The 21879-nt window shown below is 39.9% G+C and overlaps 1 protein-coding gene across 12 annotated transcripts in view; it reads right to left on the minus strand.

Annotated features, from left to right (window-relative positions):
* The window catches only part of plcb4a (phospholipase C, beta 4a), a 572877-nt gene that overhangs the window by 103489 nt on the left and 447509 nt on the right, over window positions 1-21879 (minus strand). For all 12 annotated transcript variants that reach the window (XM_063056176.1, XM_063056174.1, XM_063056175.1 and 9 more), the window contains 4 exons: window positions 19863-20067; window positions 14138-14226; window positions 6044-6194; window positions 1445-1494 (listed from right to left, as the gene is read on the minus strand). In XM_063056176.1, the coding sequence (XP_062912246.1) occupies window positions 1445-1494; window positions 6044-6194; window positions 14138-14226; window positions 19863-20067 (495 nt within the window). The remainder of the gene's footprint in view (window positions 1-1444; window positions 1495-6043; window positions 6195-14137; window positions 14227-19862; window positions 20068-21879) is intronic.

The raw sequence follows: 21879 nt of genomic DNA on the forward strand, positions 1-21879 counted from the left end.
GTTAAATGTATATATAAACAAGAGAGAACGGATTGGTGATTTATTCTGATAGATTCAGACGAGAAAAGATGGGCGCTAAAATGACCAGAACAGATTTGTCGTGTTGAAAGACCTGCTTTGGTGCTGTACATCCTAAGTGATTCCCTGGAAACAAAATCTCCCTCTTTTTTTGTCAAGCCTACTAAAAGATGGTTTTCTATTTCAGAGAACAATTTTCTCTCAGATCTTCCCAACATCACTTTGAGGTAGGATTAAAGGGCAGGAATTCAGAATTAGGTAAGCATAAACCAAACACAGCACAGAATAAATGGCAGCTTGCCAACAGCGGAGAAAAATTATGTGAAGGCTTGCAAAACAAATTATATATACTAAATCACAGATCCTTTCTCTCTTGAATATACTGAGCCATTTAGGTCACATGTGATCTTAATTATCTTAATGACTGGTTCTGGCTAGAATCAGTCATACGGGTTACTTTCTCAGACAATGCTCAATATAAATGAGCACGTGGCATAGTATTAAACATTCCTCAATAGTAGCTACACTTCAAAAGAACATGATTGGCCTTGATACTCTGGAACTATAAGAAGCGCGAGGTCTTAAATTGGGAATCTCCCATGATCTTGAATACTGCAGCAGCATCAATAGTTTAAACTTTCCATATGGCAGATACCTGTATCTCTACCGCAATCAATACTGAGATCATCAGCCCTGTGATCTCTAGCCAAAACTCTAACTAACTTGTTTCCTCTTTTGATGTTCAGAATGCTAACTTGCCACTCCATTGGCTTCTCTAGGTTTTAAATCCTGACCAGCACTATATAAATCATTCCAAGAGATTATCGCCTCAACTTTCATAGCCCCAAGACAACATAAAATGAAGTCTGGACAATAGCATTCAATTTTGCTTTGTTTTTGTGCTTTAATGAAGACCCACTCTCTGACATGAAGATTTTATGATACTGATTGAAGATGGAAAAATATTGCATGATTATCAAGAAAGAGAACCTTTTGATCATTTGCTCAGTTTATATGATTAACAGTTTAGCAACACCCACGAGGAAGGTCACAAATTTCAGATTATTTACAGCATTTGGCTCTCTGTATTTGACCTGTGGCCTGTGCTTTGTGCAAAAGTCACATCAGGGATACATTAGGCCTTGATGCTTCCTTTTGAGAAGTTATATCTAATAAAATATGTATTTCTGTTTGGTAACATTCAATTATCACAGATCCAGCCGTACTGTGATGCCACAGCCACGGTAAATGTAACATATTGTCTCTTGACACAGAGAAGTAATAGATCCTTGACTACTAACAGTTTGATAGAAGATGCTCCTGTTCATTGGACTGGTGCTCAGCGAAGCAAAAGGAAAGGTATCATGTGACATATTAATATAACATCAAAATAATTGTAGTTTCTAAAATATTGCATCAAAATTACCTTCATTTGCTTTAAATCCTCAATATTCACCTGAGGTACCAGTGTTAAATCTGGGAGGGATGGAGTGGTGGGAGGGGAAAAAAAAATCAAACACTCATTATTAAGCACATCTAAAACACTTTCTCAATTATATTAACAATTAAATTAGACTGCATTGCAAGGATATAAAAGACTTACTTATGATATTAAGATATTTCATGGCTAACAGTAAGTGCACTTGGGAAATTAAGGATGGAGATCAGCAACCCACAGGACTCATGTTTACTTCTGTGGTGCTCACCTGGATTAGAGCTCAACCTTCCAAACTATGTGATAATATTAATAACTTTGTTGGAGTTTGGCCACTTAAACTCAGGGAGTTGCTTCATGCTGTTTTACATTTAAAATATTTACATATAGTTACTTATCTACCCGGGAGATAAAAACATTGTATGTTTTGTTTTCCAGGTGAAATATTTTCAATTACTTATTTCCCCCTATTTTATCTGTAGTAAAGAATTCAAAAGGTATGTGAAAATTATAAGCACCTGAAATTGGTAAGCATCCTGTAACATCTTCTAATATTTTCTAATAATCTTCTAATAATTGTATAATAGTTTAAATACTAGCTACACACACCGTTTTGTTGATCAGAGGTCTATGAATTCTGAAATTGAAAAAGGCTGCACTGTAACTATGCAACCTTTCACAGATATTCTGAACTGTGTTTGGTCACCACAGCTACAATGGTGGTGCCAAAGACAGCTGTGGGCATTTATATTAACTTTTATACTGGAGTGGTTGTAACAGTAATAGGCAGATCGCACAAGCATCTCATAAGCCAGTTATAATTGCCACTGTGAGTAAATGAGCCAGAAAAGGATCCAGTTTTGCAACATCTTTTCCACTGTCTTCTGGTCAAATAATAATATCTAACCCATACTTAAAATTATTAAACATAGAACAGTACAGGCCCTTCAGCCCACAATGTTGTGCCGACCCTTAAACCCTGCCTCCCATATAACCCTCTACCTTAAATTCCTCCATATTCCTGTCTAGTAGTCTCTTAAATTTCACTAGTGTATCTGCCTCCACCACTGACTCAGGCAGTGCATTCCATGCACCAACCACTCTCTGAGTAAAAAAACCTTCCCCTAATATCCCCCTTGAACTTCCCACCCCTTACCTTAAAGCCATGTCCTCTTGTATTGAGCAGTGGTGCCCTGGGGAAGAGGCGCTGGCTATCCACTCTTATCTATTCCTCTTATTATCTTTTACACCTCTATCATGTCTCCTCTCATCCTCCTTCTCTCCAAAGAATAAAGCCCTAGCTCCCTTAATCTCTGATCATAATCCATCCCCTCTAAACCAGGTAGCATCCTGGTGAATCTCCTCTGTACCCTTTTCAATGCTTCCACATCCTTCCTATAGTGAGGCAACCAGAACTGGACACAGTACTCGAAGTGTGGCCTAATCAGAGGTTTATAGAGCTGTATCATTACCCCGTGACTCTTAAACTCTATCCCTCAACCTATGAAAGCTAACACTCCATAAGCTTTCTTAACTACCCTATCTACCTGTGAGGCAACTTCCAGGGAACTGTGGACATGTTCTCCCAGATCCTTCTGCTCCTCCACACTTCCAAGTATCCTGCCATTTACTTTGTACTCTGCCTTGGAGTTTGTCCTTCCAAAGTGTACCACCTCACACTTCTCTGGGCTGAATGCCATCTGCGACTTCTCAGCCCACTTCTGCATCTTATCAATGTCTCTCTGCAACCTTCGACAAATCCGCTACACTATCCACAACACCACCCACCTTTGTGTTGTCTACAAACTTGCCAACCCACCCTTCTACCCCCACATCCAGGTCGTTAATAAAAATCACGAAAAGTAGAGGTCCCAGAACTGATCCTTGTGGGACACCACTAGTCACAACCCTCCAATCCAAATGTACTCCCTCCACCACAACCCTTTGCTTTCTGCAGGCAAGCCAATTCTGAATCCACCTGGCCAAACTTCCCTGGATCCCATGCCTTCTGACTTTCTGAATAAGCCTACTGTGTGGAACCTTGTCAAATGCCTTAATGAAATCCATGTAAATCCCATCCACTGCACTACCCTCATCTATATGCCTGGTCACCTCCTGAAAGAACTCTATCAGGCTTGTTAGACACGATCTGCCCTTCACAAAGCCATGCTGACTGTCCCTGATCAGATCATGATTCTCCAAATGCCCACAGATCCTATCTCTAAGAAACTTTTCCAACAGCTTTTCCACCACAGACGTAAGGCTCACTGGTCTATAATTACCCGGACTATCCCTACTACCTTTTTTGAAATAGGGGACAACATTTGCCTCCCTCCAATCCTCTGGTACCATTCCCGTGGACAACGAGGACATAAAGATCCTAGCCAGAGGCTCAGCAATCTCTTCCCTCGCCTCGTGGTGCAGCCTGGGGAATATTCCGTCAGGCCCCAGGGACTTATCCGTCCTAATGTATTTTAACAACTCCAACACCTCTTCTCCCTTAACATCAACATGCTCCAGAACATCAACCTCACTCATATTGTCCTCACCGTCATCAAGTTCCCTCTCATTGGTGAATACCGAAGAGAAGTATTCATTGAGGACCTCGCTCACTTCCACAGCCTCCAGGCACATCTTCCCACCTTTATCTCTAATTGGTCCTATCTTCACTCCTGTCAACCTTTTGTTCTTCACATAATTGAAGAATGCCTTGGGGTTTTCCTTTACCCTACTCGCCAAGGCCTTCTCATGCCCCCTTTTTGCTCTCCTCAGCCCCTTCTTAAGATCCTTTCTTGCTACCCTATATTCTTCAATAGACCCATCTGATCCTTGCTTCCTAAACCTCACGTATGCTGCCTTCTTCCACCTGACTAGATTCTTCACCTCACTTGTCACCCATGGTTCCTTCACCCTACCATTCTTTATCTCCCCACCGGGACAAATTTATCCCCAACATCCTGCAAGAGATCCCTAAACAATGACCACATGTCCATAGTACATTACCCTGCAAAAACATTATCCCAATTCACACCCGCAAGTTCTAGCCTTATAGCCTCATAATTTGCCCTTTCCCAATTAAAAATTTTCCTGTCCTCTCTGATTCTATCCTTTTCCATGATAATGTTAAAGGCCAGGGAGCGGTGGTCACTGTCCCCCAGATGCTCACCCACTGAGAGATCTGTGACCTGACCCGGTTCGTTACCTAATACTAAATCTAGTATGGCATTCCCCCTAGTTGGTCTGTCAACATACTGTGACAGGAATCCGTCCTGGTCACACTTAACAAACTCTGCCCCGTCTAAACTATTGGGACTAATCAGGTGCCAATGAATATTAGAAAAGTTAAAGTCACCCATGATAACAACCCTGTTATTTTTGCACCTTTCCAAAATCTGCCTCCCAATCTGCTCCTCTGTATCTCTGCTGCTACCAAGGGGCCTATAGAATACTCCCAATAGAGTAACTGCTCCCTTCCTGTTCCTGACTTCCACCCATACTGACTCAAAAGAGGACCCTGCTACATTACCCACCCTTTCTGTAGCTGTAATAGTATCCCTGATCAGTAATGCCACCTCTCCTCCCATTTTCCCCCCTCTCTATCCCTTTTAAAGCACTGAAATCCAGGAATATTGAGAATCCATTCCTGCCCTGGTGCCAGCCAAGTCTCTGTAATGGATACTACATCATAATTCCATGTATGTATCCAAGCTCTCAGTTCATCACCTTCGTTCCTGATGCTTCTTGCATTGAAGTACATGCACTTTAGCCCTTCTACCTTACTATCTTTACACCCTTTATTCTGTTTCTCTTTCCTCAAAGCCTCTTTATATGTTAGATCTGGCTTTACTCCATGTACTATACTTGCAGTTCTCGCATGACCTTTATCCTCCTCCACCTCACTATCTGCTCCAACACTCTGGTTCCCCTCCCCCTGCAAATCTAGTTTAAACCCCCGGAGCAGCACCAGCAAACCTTCCCGCAAGGATGTTAGTCCCTTCCAGTTCAGGTGCAACCCATCCCGTCGGAACAGGTCCCACCTTCCCTGGAACAAGGCCCAATTGTCCAGAAACATGAAGCCCTCCCTCCTGCACCAACTCCTTAGCCAAGTATTTTGCTGCATTATCTTCCTATTGTATTGAACTGTGGTTAATGCCGTGAAGGAAACCAATGCAGTCATCTGTTTGAGTGATGATTCAGTGTAGGCAAGTGTAGATATATATTTTAAATGATGGCAGAATGAAGGGAAAGCTCCATTCAACATTTTGCTGTAACAGATCACTTGCTTTTGTATTAGCTTGGGTCTTGGCTTGCTGGAAAATCAATGGAAAATTCAGGGCACTTAGTCTGAAATTTTAATTGTCTTCGGAGTCTGGTGGTAGCTATATATAAATACCCTACAGAAATGCAGAAAATTGAGTGAAAAGCACCTGGACAATGGACCATTTCCCAAATCTGAAGGTAAAAGGAATATTATTGCCCAGAAGTCCTGCTCAATATTCACAGTCATAATGATGATATGTTTTAATCTAAGAGCGTACAAAACAATTGATGATAAATTCTTCAAAGATAGATTACTCTCTTGGTTGTCACCTTTCTTAGCATCATTTCCAACCCCCTGGCCAGAAGTCGAGTTCTGTCTCAGTTCCGAGCTGGTTTGTGGTGTTACACTTGCTTTGGTTGTATTAGTTCTCCCTTTTTTGTCATTTTTGGTGTTGTCATTTGGCACATCCGCTATATCACTCTAGAAATTTAATCAGACAACATACAATATGTGATAAAACAATAGATATATTTGACGAAGATATGTTTCCAAAACGGGCCTCCTCAGAAACTGAGGAATAATCTACACAGTTTATCACTTCACATGAAATCAAGGCCAGTTGCTCTCTGTTTATTACAGTCGACAGGGAAAGCATTCAAAGCACATTAACCCATACAAGTACCCTCAGCAGGAAACCCGACTCAAGAAAATCTGCAGATGCTGGAAATCCAAATCCCCATCTTTTAACTCAAGCATCTCACACCTTCCCTCTCAGTCCTGAAGATGGGTCTCGACCCGAAACATCAACTGTTTACTCTTTTCCATAGATGCTGCCTGACCTGCTGATTTCTTCCAGCATTTTGTTGGTGTTACTTAGGAAATCTGACTGTTTCCTGTCCTGCTAGTTACCCAACAGATTCAGAGATACATAGGTTCTGTAAGGGCAAGAAAATGCTCAGATGTCCCATCAATGTTGTTTAAATGGTTCAAGGTACTTGAACAGCAGGTCTACTCTCTGTAACATATTGCCTTTGGAATTAGGACTCATTGCCATTGCTATAGGGCTTAAGGGATAGTGCATTTTGTCATCAGTAATGGTAGCTTCATGAAGCAAGTGGTCCACATCTGGCTGTCATCCATTTGTCTTGATGTGCCATTTTGCATGTCTCAGAATGTAAGAGTTAATGCACAGTAACTTGCAACCTTGAATTGAAGTGGATTACTTTCAGCAGAGATTATTTACCATTTATTCATCCATAAGTTCTAGTCCTGAATATTCAAAGCAGCCAATTAGGATATTTCTCTTCTTATCAAATTCAACTTTTTCCTGAAAATGTAAACACTTTTGACCTAACCTTTGGTTCTACCTTGTTGCCTACTTTATAATTGCTCTGTACTGCTCTGTAATATTGCCTTCCACTCATATGTTCAACTCTTTCTGATTCATTCACTTAGCCCCAGTGACCTGAGCACACTGACAGTGAAAAAGGGATTTTATCCATGCTTACTTCTCTCTAGATTCCAATTCTAACCCCAGCTTCGGCCACTGCCCCTGTACGACTATGCTTGTCCTGCACTTGTTTAAAACCTTTTGTTCAAGTACTATAATGCTATTGGTTAGACTCCTCAGAATTCATTTTTGGTACTTTCTTTCTCTTTTTTGACATCCATACCCTGACCTTCATTAACATTAGCTATGGACACAAATTGCTTATCTAACACAAGGCCATCAGATATAGGGGCAGAATTAGGCAATTCAGTCTATCAAATCAGTTTTGCTATTTCATCATGGCTAATTTATTTCCCTTTCAACCCCATTCTCTTGCCTCCTCCCCCTAACTTTTGACACCCTCATTAATTTAGAACCTATCAATCACTGCTTTAAACGTATCCAATAACTTGACCTTTGCAGCCATCTGCGGCAATGAATTCCACAGATTTATCACTCTCTGACCAAAGAAATTCCACCTTATCTCTGTTCTAAAGCGACATCCTTCTATAACATTATAACATTAAGTTATACAGGTGCTGGAAGCTTTTAACTTGGAACCTATGTTCCCTCTAAGCTGTGTGCGCGCACACACGTTTTTCAACCAGCGCACAAAGGCAATTAATGTGCGCACAGAAGGTTAGTTACCTAAAATAATGCAGTAATTAATAATTATACTTATTGAAAATAATCTTTTAGCTAAATGTTTCCATTAACTAGTTAGTCAGTTTTTCAAATACCACAAGGCTAATTTACGTCACCTCACCTTTCCTGTTCCGGTTTGTACAGCTGCATCACGGCGGCAGCCACTTTTGGCGGACAGTGTTCATATGGTAAAGTTTACAAAGATCTATTTCAAATTCTGTAGATAGCTTACTACATTTTTATTGAAAAAGATCAGTCAAATGACCCTGTGGCTAAATACTGTCACAAGAAATTGATAAACATCACATACAAAGTAGCTTTACAGGTTTTAAGTGATATCTTTGATGAACTGGCTGCACTGTGCAAGATTCTGCAAAACAGTGGCCTGACACCGATTGATTCACTTCATATTGTGCGAGGCAAAATTAACAAGATAAGAAAGCAGTATCTGGGAGACAATGTTTCGTGGAGTGACAAAGTTAAAGTTTTGCTAAGCCAACAACGTGAAGAAAACGTCACAGTAGATACAAGTTCGCTGTTGACTTTTATAAATAGTCTTTCTGTTCATTTACAAGAAAGGTTTACTGAAGATGAGGTGCAAGAATGGTCAGCTTTTGATTTCTCCACAATTGCAGATTGTAACTTCACATTTGGCGAAGAACAAGTTAATGCCTTATGTCTAAAATATCATGATTTTCTAGCTGAAAATACTGCAATAGTTAGACAGTTAAATGATTTCGAATTTTCTGTGCAAGAAAAAATTAAATCCAAACTGATTTCTAACTTTGCTCAAACTGTGGCATTTGTACTTCAAAATGAACAGTTTTGCGACTTTGCACAGTTGATGGACATTGGGGGAACCTTTCTTGTGTCTAGTGCGGACTGTGAGCGAGGTTTTAGCCTAACGAATCAACTCAAAAACAAGCTGAGAAACCAGTTAGGTGAATGTTATTTGGATATGTTAATGAGAATCAAAAGCTATCAGTTGGATGGAAGTTCTATTAGCCTAGATAGAGTTTACAAAGAATGGGTAAGTGCCAAAGACAGGAGAGAGAAAAAATAACTGAGTGACTTAAATATGTATGTTATTTTGTTGTTATTCTGTGCAGTTTTACGTCAAGTATTCTGTAAACCTACATAAACTGTGCCATGTGTGCATTCAGTGCGCACATACTTTTGTCACAGGAAAAAAATATGCACAACATAAGATTTTTGTACACACTGACTACTAAAAATTAGAGGGAACATTGCTTGAAACCCGACAGAAAATAAAGGCAGTAACTGCATTTAGCCTCTGGCTAAAATCTCCTTGCTCTTGCCATTAATCCTATACTCCTATCTGGTTCCATCTTAAAGTTGAGTTTAACAGCTTTGATCTTCTATTTGTCAGAGCTGAGCTGAATACCACAGTTCCTTTTCTGTATCAAGATCACCTGTCTACATCCCCAAAATCCCTGTTTGTTCTAACCAATTCCTTAGAAGACTGCTGCTAAAGTACTCACCCAATTTGTTTTTACTAATGTACTTCCACTTTTCAACACATCAGTTTTTGGTCTACTGACTATTCTTTACTTGTAAGTATTGCCATGGTTTATTAAATATAATAAGTACAACTACAAGCTCACTGATCATGTTGATAATCCATTCATTAATGCAACTGAAAAAAAATCTCAAACTTCTCCTCTCCCTCTGGCGCCAAAACATTCAGATTGGCAATCCACATTATTTGTTTTTTCTTCTCCAACTCCTTTGCCTCCTTACTTTATTCAACCCCTTTAAAATGTACTACAACTTCAAAAGCAAATTTACCTCAGATCCAACTGTTTTATGACCAGACTTTTATTGCTACTTCTGACATTTATACAAAAGGCTCAATGCCCACTCCTTTTGATTTTCTCTGTGTGTAACCTTTAAGTACCTTTCTAAGTTATGTGCATTTTTAGTGGTAAGTTTTTTCATGGCCGGGTACAATAGAGATGCAAGGAAACAGTGTACATATGTTCCTTCCATCAATATACAATGGATTCTAGTTACTAGTTCATCAGTTAATTGGGGAGCACATTATATGGGACCACTCTTAAAGAACAAAAACTAATTGAAAAAATAGCCAGGATTCCTTTTCTTTTTGTGGAACACCATGCTGCTTAATTGGGATGGTAGACTGCTGCTGAGCAGTTTCTAACTAGCATCAGTTGTGTGAACTTCTGTGGCCTTTAGACACTAGACCGTGCTTAGAGTGAAAAGTTTTTAAATAGCATCATTTGCTTGTGTTTGTGACCAAAAAGCAGTGACTTTTGTCATTACTAATTAGCGAGAAATAAGCAGCAAGACAATTTAGAACTGTTTTGCTCACTGGAGTTTCAATGATTCAGGCTTGGAAATGCCAGAAACGGCCGGGAGTGAGAATGAAATGATTTCATTAATTCAACAATTTTGGAACTACAAAGAATTTGACGGTATTGATAATCATCTTGAATGTTACAATAAAAATGGAGGATGTAATCATCAAAAGCATTGTATGAAGGCAGTCCATTATCTGCACTAGGTATCTGGGATAATTATGTTCATTTACAGTCAATCAAAAGAACAGGCAGCGTCTTGGTTGTCTGGTGCGTCCGACGACAACAGTGAAACCTGTGTGGGAGAGCTTTAAAGTGGAAAGGCTGTTGAGCTGGGACAGTTCCATGCTAGCAACCTTGGAAGTCCAGATCCAGTGGTAGAAGCAGTCATCACAAACTGGGCAACACACATAAAAGTTGCTGGTGAACGCAGCAGGCCAGGCAGCATCCGTAGGAAGAGGTGCAGTCGACGTTTCAGGCCGAGACCCTTCGTCAGGACTAACTGAAGGAAGAGTGAGTAAGTAATCCCTTATGTATTTCATTTAAATACATAATCTTTTTTAAACGATTTTACCTATTTCCATGAAACTTTAGTTAATCGAAGCAGCTGCTTAAATGGGCCAAAATGTACTGGTCCCCATGTCCCAATTAACCATAATTGAAACACTGGTTGGATAATAATGTAACTGTCATAATGATAATTAATGAATCAATTGCTCCACCAATTAATTGCAACCTGGCAACAAATGTTGATTTAGTTAGTCCTGCAGAGAAATATTTCAAAACAACTGAACTCAAAGTGTATGAGAGAGTTCATTGTGTCAGTATTGTAAATGAATGCAAATAGACCTAGTTGGAATTTAACATTTCCTTGAGCCCCATGAAGGCAAATTTATTTCCTGCATTTTTTTTGTCTTTCTCTTATCCATCAAATCATGTTCAGGCATTATTCTGGGACAGCCTGCAGTATCGTACCCTGGAGACCATTTCTCTCACAAGAATGATAGTCAGGTTGAGGAATGTCAACCAGAGATCAAACATACTCCATGTTGTGCAGGAGCCAAAGCAGGGAGAAGAGGTAGCTGTATTTTTTTTATTTGAACATCATTAGTTTCTTCCTTTTATAACCTGTGACTAATCAGCAAATAGCAATGAAATCTTAACTGAGCTGTGAGAACAAACTGCAAAATATCTGGATTTTATAATTTATAAATATATTGTAACTCCACCAGCAACAGCTCTTTGCAATTCCATCAATAATTATATGATTCACATTGTTATTCCTCTCCACGCCTTGTGGTGCATCCATGGCAACATTGCCAATGCTTTAGCACTTTGTCTGTTTTTAATGAGGCCGAGTTGCTAACTCAATGCTCAGCCCAGCATGGACAGAAAGCGTGCAAGGAGCTGGCTGGATTTGAACCCGGACCACTCGTCTCAAAGTCCGGCACTGATGCCACTACACTACTGGCTGGCAAACGTCATTCACATGACACTATCAAATTTGTACTGCATTGTAGTTTGGTACAACTGTAAATGTACCACAATGGCATCGAGAAGGTAGATAAGAAGAATATCCAACCATTATGATCCTTTATGAATATTTAACCATTATGAAAGCTAAAGACTTTAATAAAAAGATTTGACTTTTGTTCTTCAACATATTGAATTGATACTTGAAGGCAAAGTGAGTGCATTTTCTTTGTCTAATATACAGTGCTTATAAAAATATTCATCCCCTTTGGAAGTTCTCACGTTTTATTGTTTTACAACATTGAATCACGGTGGATTTAATTTGGCTTTTTTTTGACCCTGATCAACAGAAAAAGACTCTTTCATGTCAAAGTAAAAACTGATCTCTACAAAGTGATCTACATAAATCACACATATAAAACACAAAATAATTGATTGCTTAAGTATTCACCATCCCCCTTTAATTTGACACACCAAATCATCACTGGTGCAGCCAATTGGCTTTAGAAATCACATAATCAGTTAAATGGAGATCTGTTTTTGGAGAGCTGTGTGCAGCCAACTGATTGTAGTGAAAAAATACACCTGTATCTGGAAGATCCAACTGCTGGATGGATCTGTATCCTGGCAAAAACTACACCATGAAGACAAAAGAACATTCCAAGCAACTCCACGAAAAGGTTATTGGAAAGCACAAGTCAGGAGATAGATACAAAAAAATTTCAAGTCACTGAATATCCCTTGGAGTACAGTTAGGTCAATCATCAGGAAATGGAAAGAATATGGTGCAGCTGTAAATCTGTCTGGAGCAGGCTGTCCTCAAAAACTGAGTGACCATGCAAGAAGGGGACTAGTGAGGGAGGCCACCGAGAGACCTATGACAACTCTGGAGAAATTACAAGCTTCAGTGATTGGGATGGGAGATACTGTGCATATAACTGTTGACCGGGTGCTTCATCAGTCGTAGCTTTATGGAAGAGTGGTAAAAAACTGTTGGAAAAAAAACTCACATGAAATCCTGGCTAGAGTTTGCCAGAAGTCAGCTGGAAGAAGGTTCTATGATCTGATGAAACCAGCATTAAGCTTTTTGGCCATCAGACTAAACGCTATGCCAAATGCCATACATCATCAAAAACACACTATCCCGACTGTGAAGCATGATGATGGCTGCATCATGCTGTGGGGGTGCTTCACTGCAGCAGGCCTTCGAAAGCTTGTGAAGGTAGAGGGTAAAATGAATGCAGCAAAATATAGGGAAATCCTGGAGGAAAACCTGATGCAGTCTGCAAGAAAACTGCGAATTGGGAGAAGATTTGTTTTCCAACAAGACAATGACCCCAAGTATAAAGCTAAAGCTACATAGAAATGGCTTAAAAAGAACAAAGTTAATGTCCTGGAGTGGCCAAGTCAGAGTCCAGACCTCAATCCAATTGAGAATTTGTGGCTGAACTTAAAAAGAGCTGTTCACTCACGACCCACATGCAATCTGACAGAGCTTGAGCAATTTTGTAAAGAAGAAAGGGGAAAAATTGCAGTGCCCAGATGTGCAAAGCTGATAGAGACCTATCCACACAGACTAAAGACTATAATTGCTGCCAAAGGTGTATCTACTAAAAACTGACTTGAAAGGGGTGAGTTATTATGCAATCAATAAATTCTGTGTTTAAAAATTGTAATTAATTTAGATCACTTTGTAGAAATCTGTTTTCACTTTGCCACGAAAGAGTCTTTCTTGCTGATCAGTGTCAAAAAAGCCAAATTAAATCCACTGTAATTCAATGTTGTAAAACAATAAAACATGAAAACTTCCAAGGGAATTGAATACTTTTTATAGGTGCTATGTAAGACCATAAGATATAGGAGCAAAATGAGGCTATTCAGTCCATTGGTCAGCCCCACCATTTGATGATGGTTGATTTACTTTCCCTTTCAACTCCATTCCCCTACGCTCTCCCTGTAATCTTCGAAGCCTGACTATTTAAGAACTTGTCAATCTCCACTTTAAATATATCCAATGATTTGACCTCTATAGCCACAGATTCTACACACAGATTCTACAGATTTGCCACCCTCTGGCTAAAGAAATTCCTCCTGACCTCTGTTCTAAAGTGACATCCTTCTGTTCTGAGGCAGTACCCTCTTGCCTTAGGCTCTCCTACAACTGGAAATATCTTCTCCATGTGCACTTTATCTAGGCCTTTCAATATTCAGTAGGTTTCAATAAGATCCCCCTTCATTCTTCTGAACTCCAGTTGAGTACAGGTCCAGAGCCGTCAAATGTTCCTCATACCTAAACACTTTCATTCCCAGGATCATTCTTGTAAATCTCATTTTATAAGATAAAATTATTTGGTGACTTTCATTGGCTTATAGCAACAGTTCCGAAAATATAGTTTGTTCAAATATTCCAAATGAAAGAAAATATACTTCTTGCTAATCAACTGCACAAAACATAATATTTAAATATTGTTACATACAGTTTCAATTCCCATAGCCCTCATTTGGTCAGCCCTCTTTTCCATCACAGACAAAAATTTCTTCGGATCTGACAGAGCATCAACGATATCTATTGGTGAGAGAAGCACATAAAGGCAACTTAAAAAAGACAATTTCTATTGTTGAAGCATGCAAATTAAATACAAAAATTACTTAACATCTTTCATGACCCCTGGATGTCGCAAAATATTTCATAGATATTTCAAATGTATTCATTTTTGTAATTATTTCAAGCCCCACAAACATCCACATAATATTTGTCAAGGGAAAAAAATGATGGAAAGGTTAGCAGTGATACCTTACAGATCAAATTAGTTTATTTTATAGAATGCAGTACACCTTCCATATTGACCTGGACTCTCCACCTAGATTTTGTTCCTACGATGCTGGAATGGGATTTGAATATACAATCCTTATGACTGAGTGCACAACCCAAGACGTCGGGGCAGCCCGGCAGTACGGCACTATGACAGCACAATGCTATTATATCGGCAGCAACCTGGGTTAGATTCCCTCTGCTGTCTGTCTGTAAGGAATTTGTATGTTTTCACCGTGACCATGACGGTTTCCTCTGTGTGCTCTGGTTTCCTCCCACATTCCAAAGGCATGGATTAATTGGTTACATGGGTGTAACTGGACAGTATGGGGTGGTTGGGCCTGTTACTGTGCTGTATCTCTAAATCTAATTCAAGTCAACATACAATTCTGGAAACCAAACAAACATTATTGAAAAAAACCCACATGCACTGTAAATAGATCTTAAAGCATAGGTATAAAGATTTATAAAGGTATTTCAGAATATGGTTAGTAGTGATGGGGTGCAGGTTGAAGAAATATTGAAGTAATTAAAGATAGAGGAATTCTTGGAGGTATCTTCTGAGATGGTTGAAGAAAATGAGAATTATGGCAAGGTCTTGTGAGCATTTAACAAAAAGTAATTTTTAAGCACTTGGCTGCTGTGATATTGATAAGCCAATATATTGAATTAGGACAAGGGATATTGCAACACAGAATATGGACAACAGAGATTCACAGAAAGCAGAAAATGGGAGGCTGGACTGGCAAACACTAGCAGTGACCAAGTTTGACATTAAGGTAGCATTTGAATAGAGAGTCGTATCAAAGAAGCTTGATAAAATTAGCCAATGGGAACTGAGGTCTTCACTTTGCAGGGACAAACTGTATGTCCTACAATGTACGTCGGTTATGGGTACTGAGGGTCAATTCACCCCTGCTCTTTGATTTCCACTTGGTCTAAATCCTGTAACTCTCTATACAACATCACTGTGAGAATAAATTAGGTTTCACCATCATTTTCTCAATAGTAATTTGGGATGGACTTGTCAGTGAGCTCTGCAATCCACAGATACTGTAGATACACTTTTATTGACCCAAACTGCAATGTGCCCATTCCCATTCAATAAATACAGGAAATAGATAATCTGCACAAAAGTTTTTCTAAACTGCTGTGTTTGTTTTACAGAACACAAGCACATCATTACAAATAAAATAACTAACCTGCTTAGCTAAATATTCACATGGCTGATTTAGCAAAGACCACACGTAATTGACTCAAGTACACAACATTGCTTATTTCCATTTGCATTAAGTTAATTGGTCATAGCTGGATGGTGATAAAAATGCTACAAGTACTTTAGAATGCATGACAAGTGAAAAGATAGAATATGTTAATTTATTCACGGTGTTGTAGTACATGGAAACAGACTCTACAGTCCATCAAGTTTGTATCAATCATCAAGCAAGCATCCATTTATACTAATCCAATACTATATTTATATTTGTTCCACATTCTAATCCATCCCCACTACCAACACCACCCCCTCCCAAGGTTCTTCCACTCACTTACACACGGAGCTCTATTTACAGATGTCAATTAAACTATCAGCCTGCACTTCTGCAAAAGGAAACATAGAAACATAGAAGATAGGTGCAAGAGTAGGCCATTCGGCCCTTCGAGCCTGCACCGCCATTCAGTATGATCATGGCTGATCATCCAACTCAGAACCCTGTACCAGCCTTCCCCCCACACCCCCTGATCCCTTTAGCCACAAGGGCCATATCTAACTCCCTCTTAAATATAGCCAATCAACTGGCCTCAACTGTTTCCTGTGGCAGAGAATTCCACAGATTCAACACTCTCTGTGTGAAGAAGTTTTTCCTAATCTCGGTCCTAAAAGGCTTCCCCTTTATCCTCAAACTGTGACCCCTCGTTCTGGACTTCCCCAACATCGGGAACAATCTTCCTGCATCTAGCCTGTACAATCCCTTTAGGATTTATACGTTTCAATAAGATCCCCCCTCAATCTTCTAAATTCCAATGAGTATAAGCCTAGTCGATTCAGTCTTTCATCATATGAAAGTCCTGCCATCCCAGGAATCAATCTGGTGAACCTTCTTTGTACTCCCTCTATGGCAAAGATGTCTTTCCTCAGATTAGGGGACCAAAACTGCACACGATACTCCAGGTGTGGTCTCACCAAGGCCTTGTACAACTGCAGTAGGTACCTCCCTGCTCCTGGAATTGAATCCTCTTGCTATGAATGCCAGCATACCATTCGCCTTTTTCACCACCTGCTGTACCTGCATGCCCACTTTCAATGACTGGTGTATAATGACACCCAGGTCTTGTTGCACCTCCCCTTTTCCTAATTGGCCACCATTCAGATAATAATTTGTTTTCCTGTTTTTGTCACTACAGTGGATAACCTCACATTTATCCACATTAAATTGCATCTGCCATGAATTTGCCCACTCACCTAACCTATCCAAGTCACCCTGCATCCTCTTAGCATCCTCCTCATAGCTAACACTGCCGCCCAGCTTCGTGTCATCCACAAACTTGGAGATGCTGCATTTAATTCCCTCATCCAAGTCATTAATATATATTGTAAACAACTGGGGTCCCAGCTCTGAGCCTTGCGGTACCCCACTAGTCACTGCCTGCCATTCTGAAAAGGTCCTGTTTATTCCCACTCTTTGCTTCCTGTCTGCCAACCAATTCTCTATCCACATCAATACCTTACCCCCAATACAGTGTGCTTTAAGTTTGCACACTAATCTCCTGTGTGGGACCTTTCGAAAGCCTTTTGAAAATCCAAATATACCACATCCACTGATTCTCCCCTATCCACTCTACTGGTTACATCCTCAAAAAATTCTGAGATTCGTCAGACATGATTTTCCTTTCACAAATCCATGCTGACTTTGTCCGATGATTTCACCACTTTCCAAATGTGTTGTTATCACATCTTTGATAACTGACTCTAGCATTTTCCCCACCACCGATGTCAGGCTAACCGGTCTATAATTCCCCGGTTTCTCTCTCCCTCCTTTTTTAAAAAGTGGGGTTACATTAGACACCCTCCAATCCTCAGGAACTAGTCCAGAATCTAAAGAGTTTCGAAAAATTATCACTAATGCATCCACTATTTCTTGGGCTACTTCCTTAAGCACTCTGGGATGCAGACCATCTGGCCCTGGGGATTTATCCGCCTTTAATCCCTTCAATTTACCTAACACCACTTCCCTACTAATATGTATTTCCCTCAGTTCCTCCACCTCACTGGACCCTCTGTCCCCTACTATTTCCGGAAGATTATTTACGTCCCCCTTAGTGAAGACAGAACCAAAGTAGTTATTCAATTGTTCTGCCATGTCCTTGCTCCCCATAATCAATTCACCTGTTTCTGTCTGTAGGGGACCTACATTTGCCTTAACCAATCTTTTTCTTTTCACATATCTATAAAAGCTTTTAGAGTCAGTTTTTATGTTCCCTGCCAGTTTTCTCTCACAATCTTTTTTCCCCTTCCTAATTAAGCCCTTTGTCCTCCTCTGCTGGACTCTGAATTTCTCACAGTCCTCAGGTGAGCCACTTTTTCTGGCTAATTTGTATGCTTCTTCTTTGAAATTGATACAACACACGAGAGAACCTGGAGGAAACCTTCACAGTCGCAGGGAGAACGTGCAAGCTTCACATAGTACTGAGTTCCAGATGAAACCTGGGTCACCTACAACTACTGGATGACACCTCTACTAGCTGTGCCCCCTGAATTTGTTGACTTCAGTTCAGGACTCAGTTGTTAAAAATATAAACAACAGAACTGGCGTCACCATGAAGAGTCGAACATGAATCAAGTCCATAAGGCCATGATTGGAGTTTTTAACTAGCACTAATCTGTACTTTTAGAAAGGCCACCATGCAAAGAAGAGGTGGTGAGGTTGAAAGAGGAACTATCTTTTATTTGCAAACAATAGACAAAAGTAACTACAGACTTCTTTACTTCGCGTCTGATTAAATGAATAACACATTACAATGAGGTAGGCACTTACATTATTTAATTTTTCATAAAAATATCTTACTAGCCTATATATATTAACTTGCACAACATCCAAAAGTAATTAATGGTCAATGGAATTTTTAAAGAGTTTTTAGACCTTTTTTTTTAAACAAACTAAAAAAGAACGTAGCTATTTTCCCACAATGAGGTTTCATAATTATCTCCGGCTTAAGATAGCATTGGTGAAGCTCAGCGACTACTTGTTGGTGGCAAATAAAACAAAGAAAACAACTACATACTTTATTAAACACACTTTTGCAGCAGTTAATGACCACTGCAAACAATAGCCCCTACTTCCTTGTCAAGAGCTACACTGTTGAACCGCCTGTACGACCTGTCATTTTTGTGGTGTGAGCGGAAGTCTTGCAGGTGAAGGACGGTTGCAGCACGGCGTGTACAGGCCAAATCGAGGCAGCAGGGCCTGGCCCAGAGAGCGAGGAATGAGCCAAAGCATGGCCATTTCTGGAGTGGACTTGAAGGCAATTCAATGTGACAGAACTGAGGCAAGATGAGCAGGGATGAGGTGGAGCTTAGGCCCGAGAGGGAGAAAGACCCAAGGTTTGACTGATTTAAGCACCAAGCCGAATTGGAAAGGTCAGGGTGTCAAGGCTGGAGGCCACAGGTGACCCAGTTCAGCTTGCTGTGCCGTGAGGTTTACTCATCTCTGCGCTGAACTGAGTCTGTGGCCTGTAACTGATGGGCTTCTGAATCAGCTGCAATGATGCCTGGCCATGGATTCACGTTTACCACTTCAGTTCTGAATGCTATTTGTTTACTTTCATTGTTTGTGCGATTTGTTTGTTTCTCTCTGCAAGTTGGGTGTTTGATGGTTTTCTTTTGTTTCATGGGTTCTATTGGTTTTCTTTGTTTTGTGGCTGTCAGCAAGGAGACAAATCTCAAGGTTGTATAAAGCATACATACTTGGATGACAAATGTACTTTGAACTTTGATAACCAGATCATCTGCCGTCATGATGTTTAATGATGGGCCAAGCACTCAACAGGGCAATGTGGATAATGCCTCCACTCTTTTCCATGCACTATCAATGCATCTTTTCTAGCCATCCAAGATAGCAGATAGGAAGTTCGAGGTATCATCTCATCCAAATGGCAGCGCTTTCAGTACCACACCACTCATTCAGAATATTAACTGATATGTGCTTGCATCTTAGTATGAAACTAAAACCCACAGCTCTCTGACTCAGAAACAAAATGACATTTTTCCATTACGTGGGTGTTAAAGAACAAGAGTGGGCAGCTTTACAATACAATTACCGATATCTTCTGCAATTTTGAATTTGTTCCTGTGATAAAGTAGCAATTACAGTTTGACAATCTGCTAAACTCACCTCCAAAACCATCTGGAACATAGGTTTTAAGTACAATATTACAGAAGACAGTAGGCAACGACAGAGGCTTATTGCCTTCATTTCTGAGGGATATGTGCCTGTAGCCAGCTTGCAGACCATCCAAAGGTAAGATTCTCTGACCAATCAACTTATTGCTGTCATCATAAACAGCTATCCTCAACACTGCGAGGTCAGGCAGAATTACCTGCAAGATAACAAGTTTTATATTTGTTGGTACTGCAGAAACATAATCATCTGTCTAGTTTAAAAAACACAATTGCATTTTTTTCCACTTGTGAATTATTACTTAAAATCATAGGACAGAAGAATAAGACTCTTCAGCCTGCTCCATTTAAAAATAATATGTTTCGATAAAACACCTGTTGTCCTTCACAGGAAAAACTCTTCAACCTTTCCCCACAAGATCATCCTTCCTCACCCAGATCATTCCAGTGAATCTTCTCTGAACCATCTTCAATGATAATGTGCCTTTCCTCAAAATAAAAGGATCAAAAACAGTATACCACATACAGAGGACCCTGATGAGGCCTGGTATAGTCATAGTGAACCTCCCTATATTTATGCTCCAATATCCCTGAAATTATTCCATTAGCCTTTCTGATTACTTGCTGCAACTGTACGTTGCAGTTCTGCATTTCACGTAGAGGGTCTTCAAAACCTTTCATTCTGCAGCTTTCTATGATCCTTCTCCATTTAAATGATAGTGCTTTTCCATTCCTCTTTCCAAAGTAAGCAACTTCATATTTTTCTACGTTATTAATTTGCTGACATTTTGACAACTCACTTAAATCATCAACTTCATCATTGAAATAGTTTCCATCCTCCTCACAGATTCTCATCTCACCTATTATTGTATCACCTGCATACCTAGCTATAATACACTCACTTTCTCCCTCTACGTCATTGATCATGCCTAGCAGTGATCCCTAGGTCACCTCACCTGTTACAAATTATCAATCCTGAAAGTGACAATTTTATTTGACCTTCTGCATCTTGCTTGTGGGCCAGTCCTCTGTTGATGCTAATTCATAAACTCCAGTACCATGCATGCTTATCTTTGGAATTTATGTTCTTTGTGTTCAACAAGTAATCTTGTTGAATGCCTTTTGAATTTTCCAAATATATTATATCAACTGGCTCTCCTCTATCTACTTTGGCTGATACTCATGGTGCTCAAATAAATTTGTCTGACATGATTTCCCATTCATGAAGCCATGCTATGTTTGACCAGATTAGGACTTTAACACTTACTCTGCTTTTAGCTCCTTAATAATCGATACTAATATTTTTACAATAATACCTCGAGCTAAATGTTAGCTGCTTTATGCTTTTCACCCTTTTTGAATAAGATTATCACCTTGGGAGTTTTCCAATCCACTGGCACCTCTCCAGTATCTGAGGAATTCTGGAAGATTACAATTACTGCATTCATTATCACTAGGGCCACTTCTTTTGGAGACCTAGGGTGCAAACCTAGGCTCCCCTTCCCTCTGCTAGTCAGCAGGGCAAGGCGTAGTACCTGCTTAGCCCTCCAGTCAGAGTCCCGTGAAGCCATTGGTGATGGATAACCATATGAGCAGCTGGTGCATATCACAAGCCGTGTTATGTGACCACAGATGCTAGGCAGACAGAGAATGGCTGGGGCCGACAGCCTTATAAAGACAGTGGCCAGAAGGGCAATGGCAAACCAGTTATGCAGAAAAATTTGCCAAGAACAATTATGGTCATGGAAAGAACATGACTGCCCATGTCAGATGACATGGCACATAACAAACAAGAAGTGATGATGGTATTTAATTCCTCCTGCTTAATATTATTTATTATTAATGCAATATTTGTCACATCCTTCACCATAAAAACTGACACAAAATACCTAATAAACCTTTTTAATGAGTTCACACATTTCTAAGTGTCAGCATCTTATTTTCTTAAAGGAAACATGCTCATGCTGAGTACTTGTCATGTCCTTGCCTAGTTAAAATAAGCAGAGTTCCAT

This window comes from Mobula hypostoma, chromosome 8, assembly GCF_963921235.1.
Source record: "Mobula hypostoma chromosome 8, sMobHyp1.1, whole genome shotgun sequence".
NCBI lineage: Eukaryota > Metazoa > Chordata > Chondrichthyes > Myliobatiformes > Myliobatidae > Mobula > Mobula hypostoma.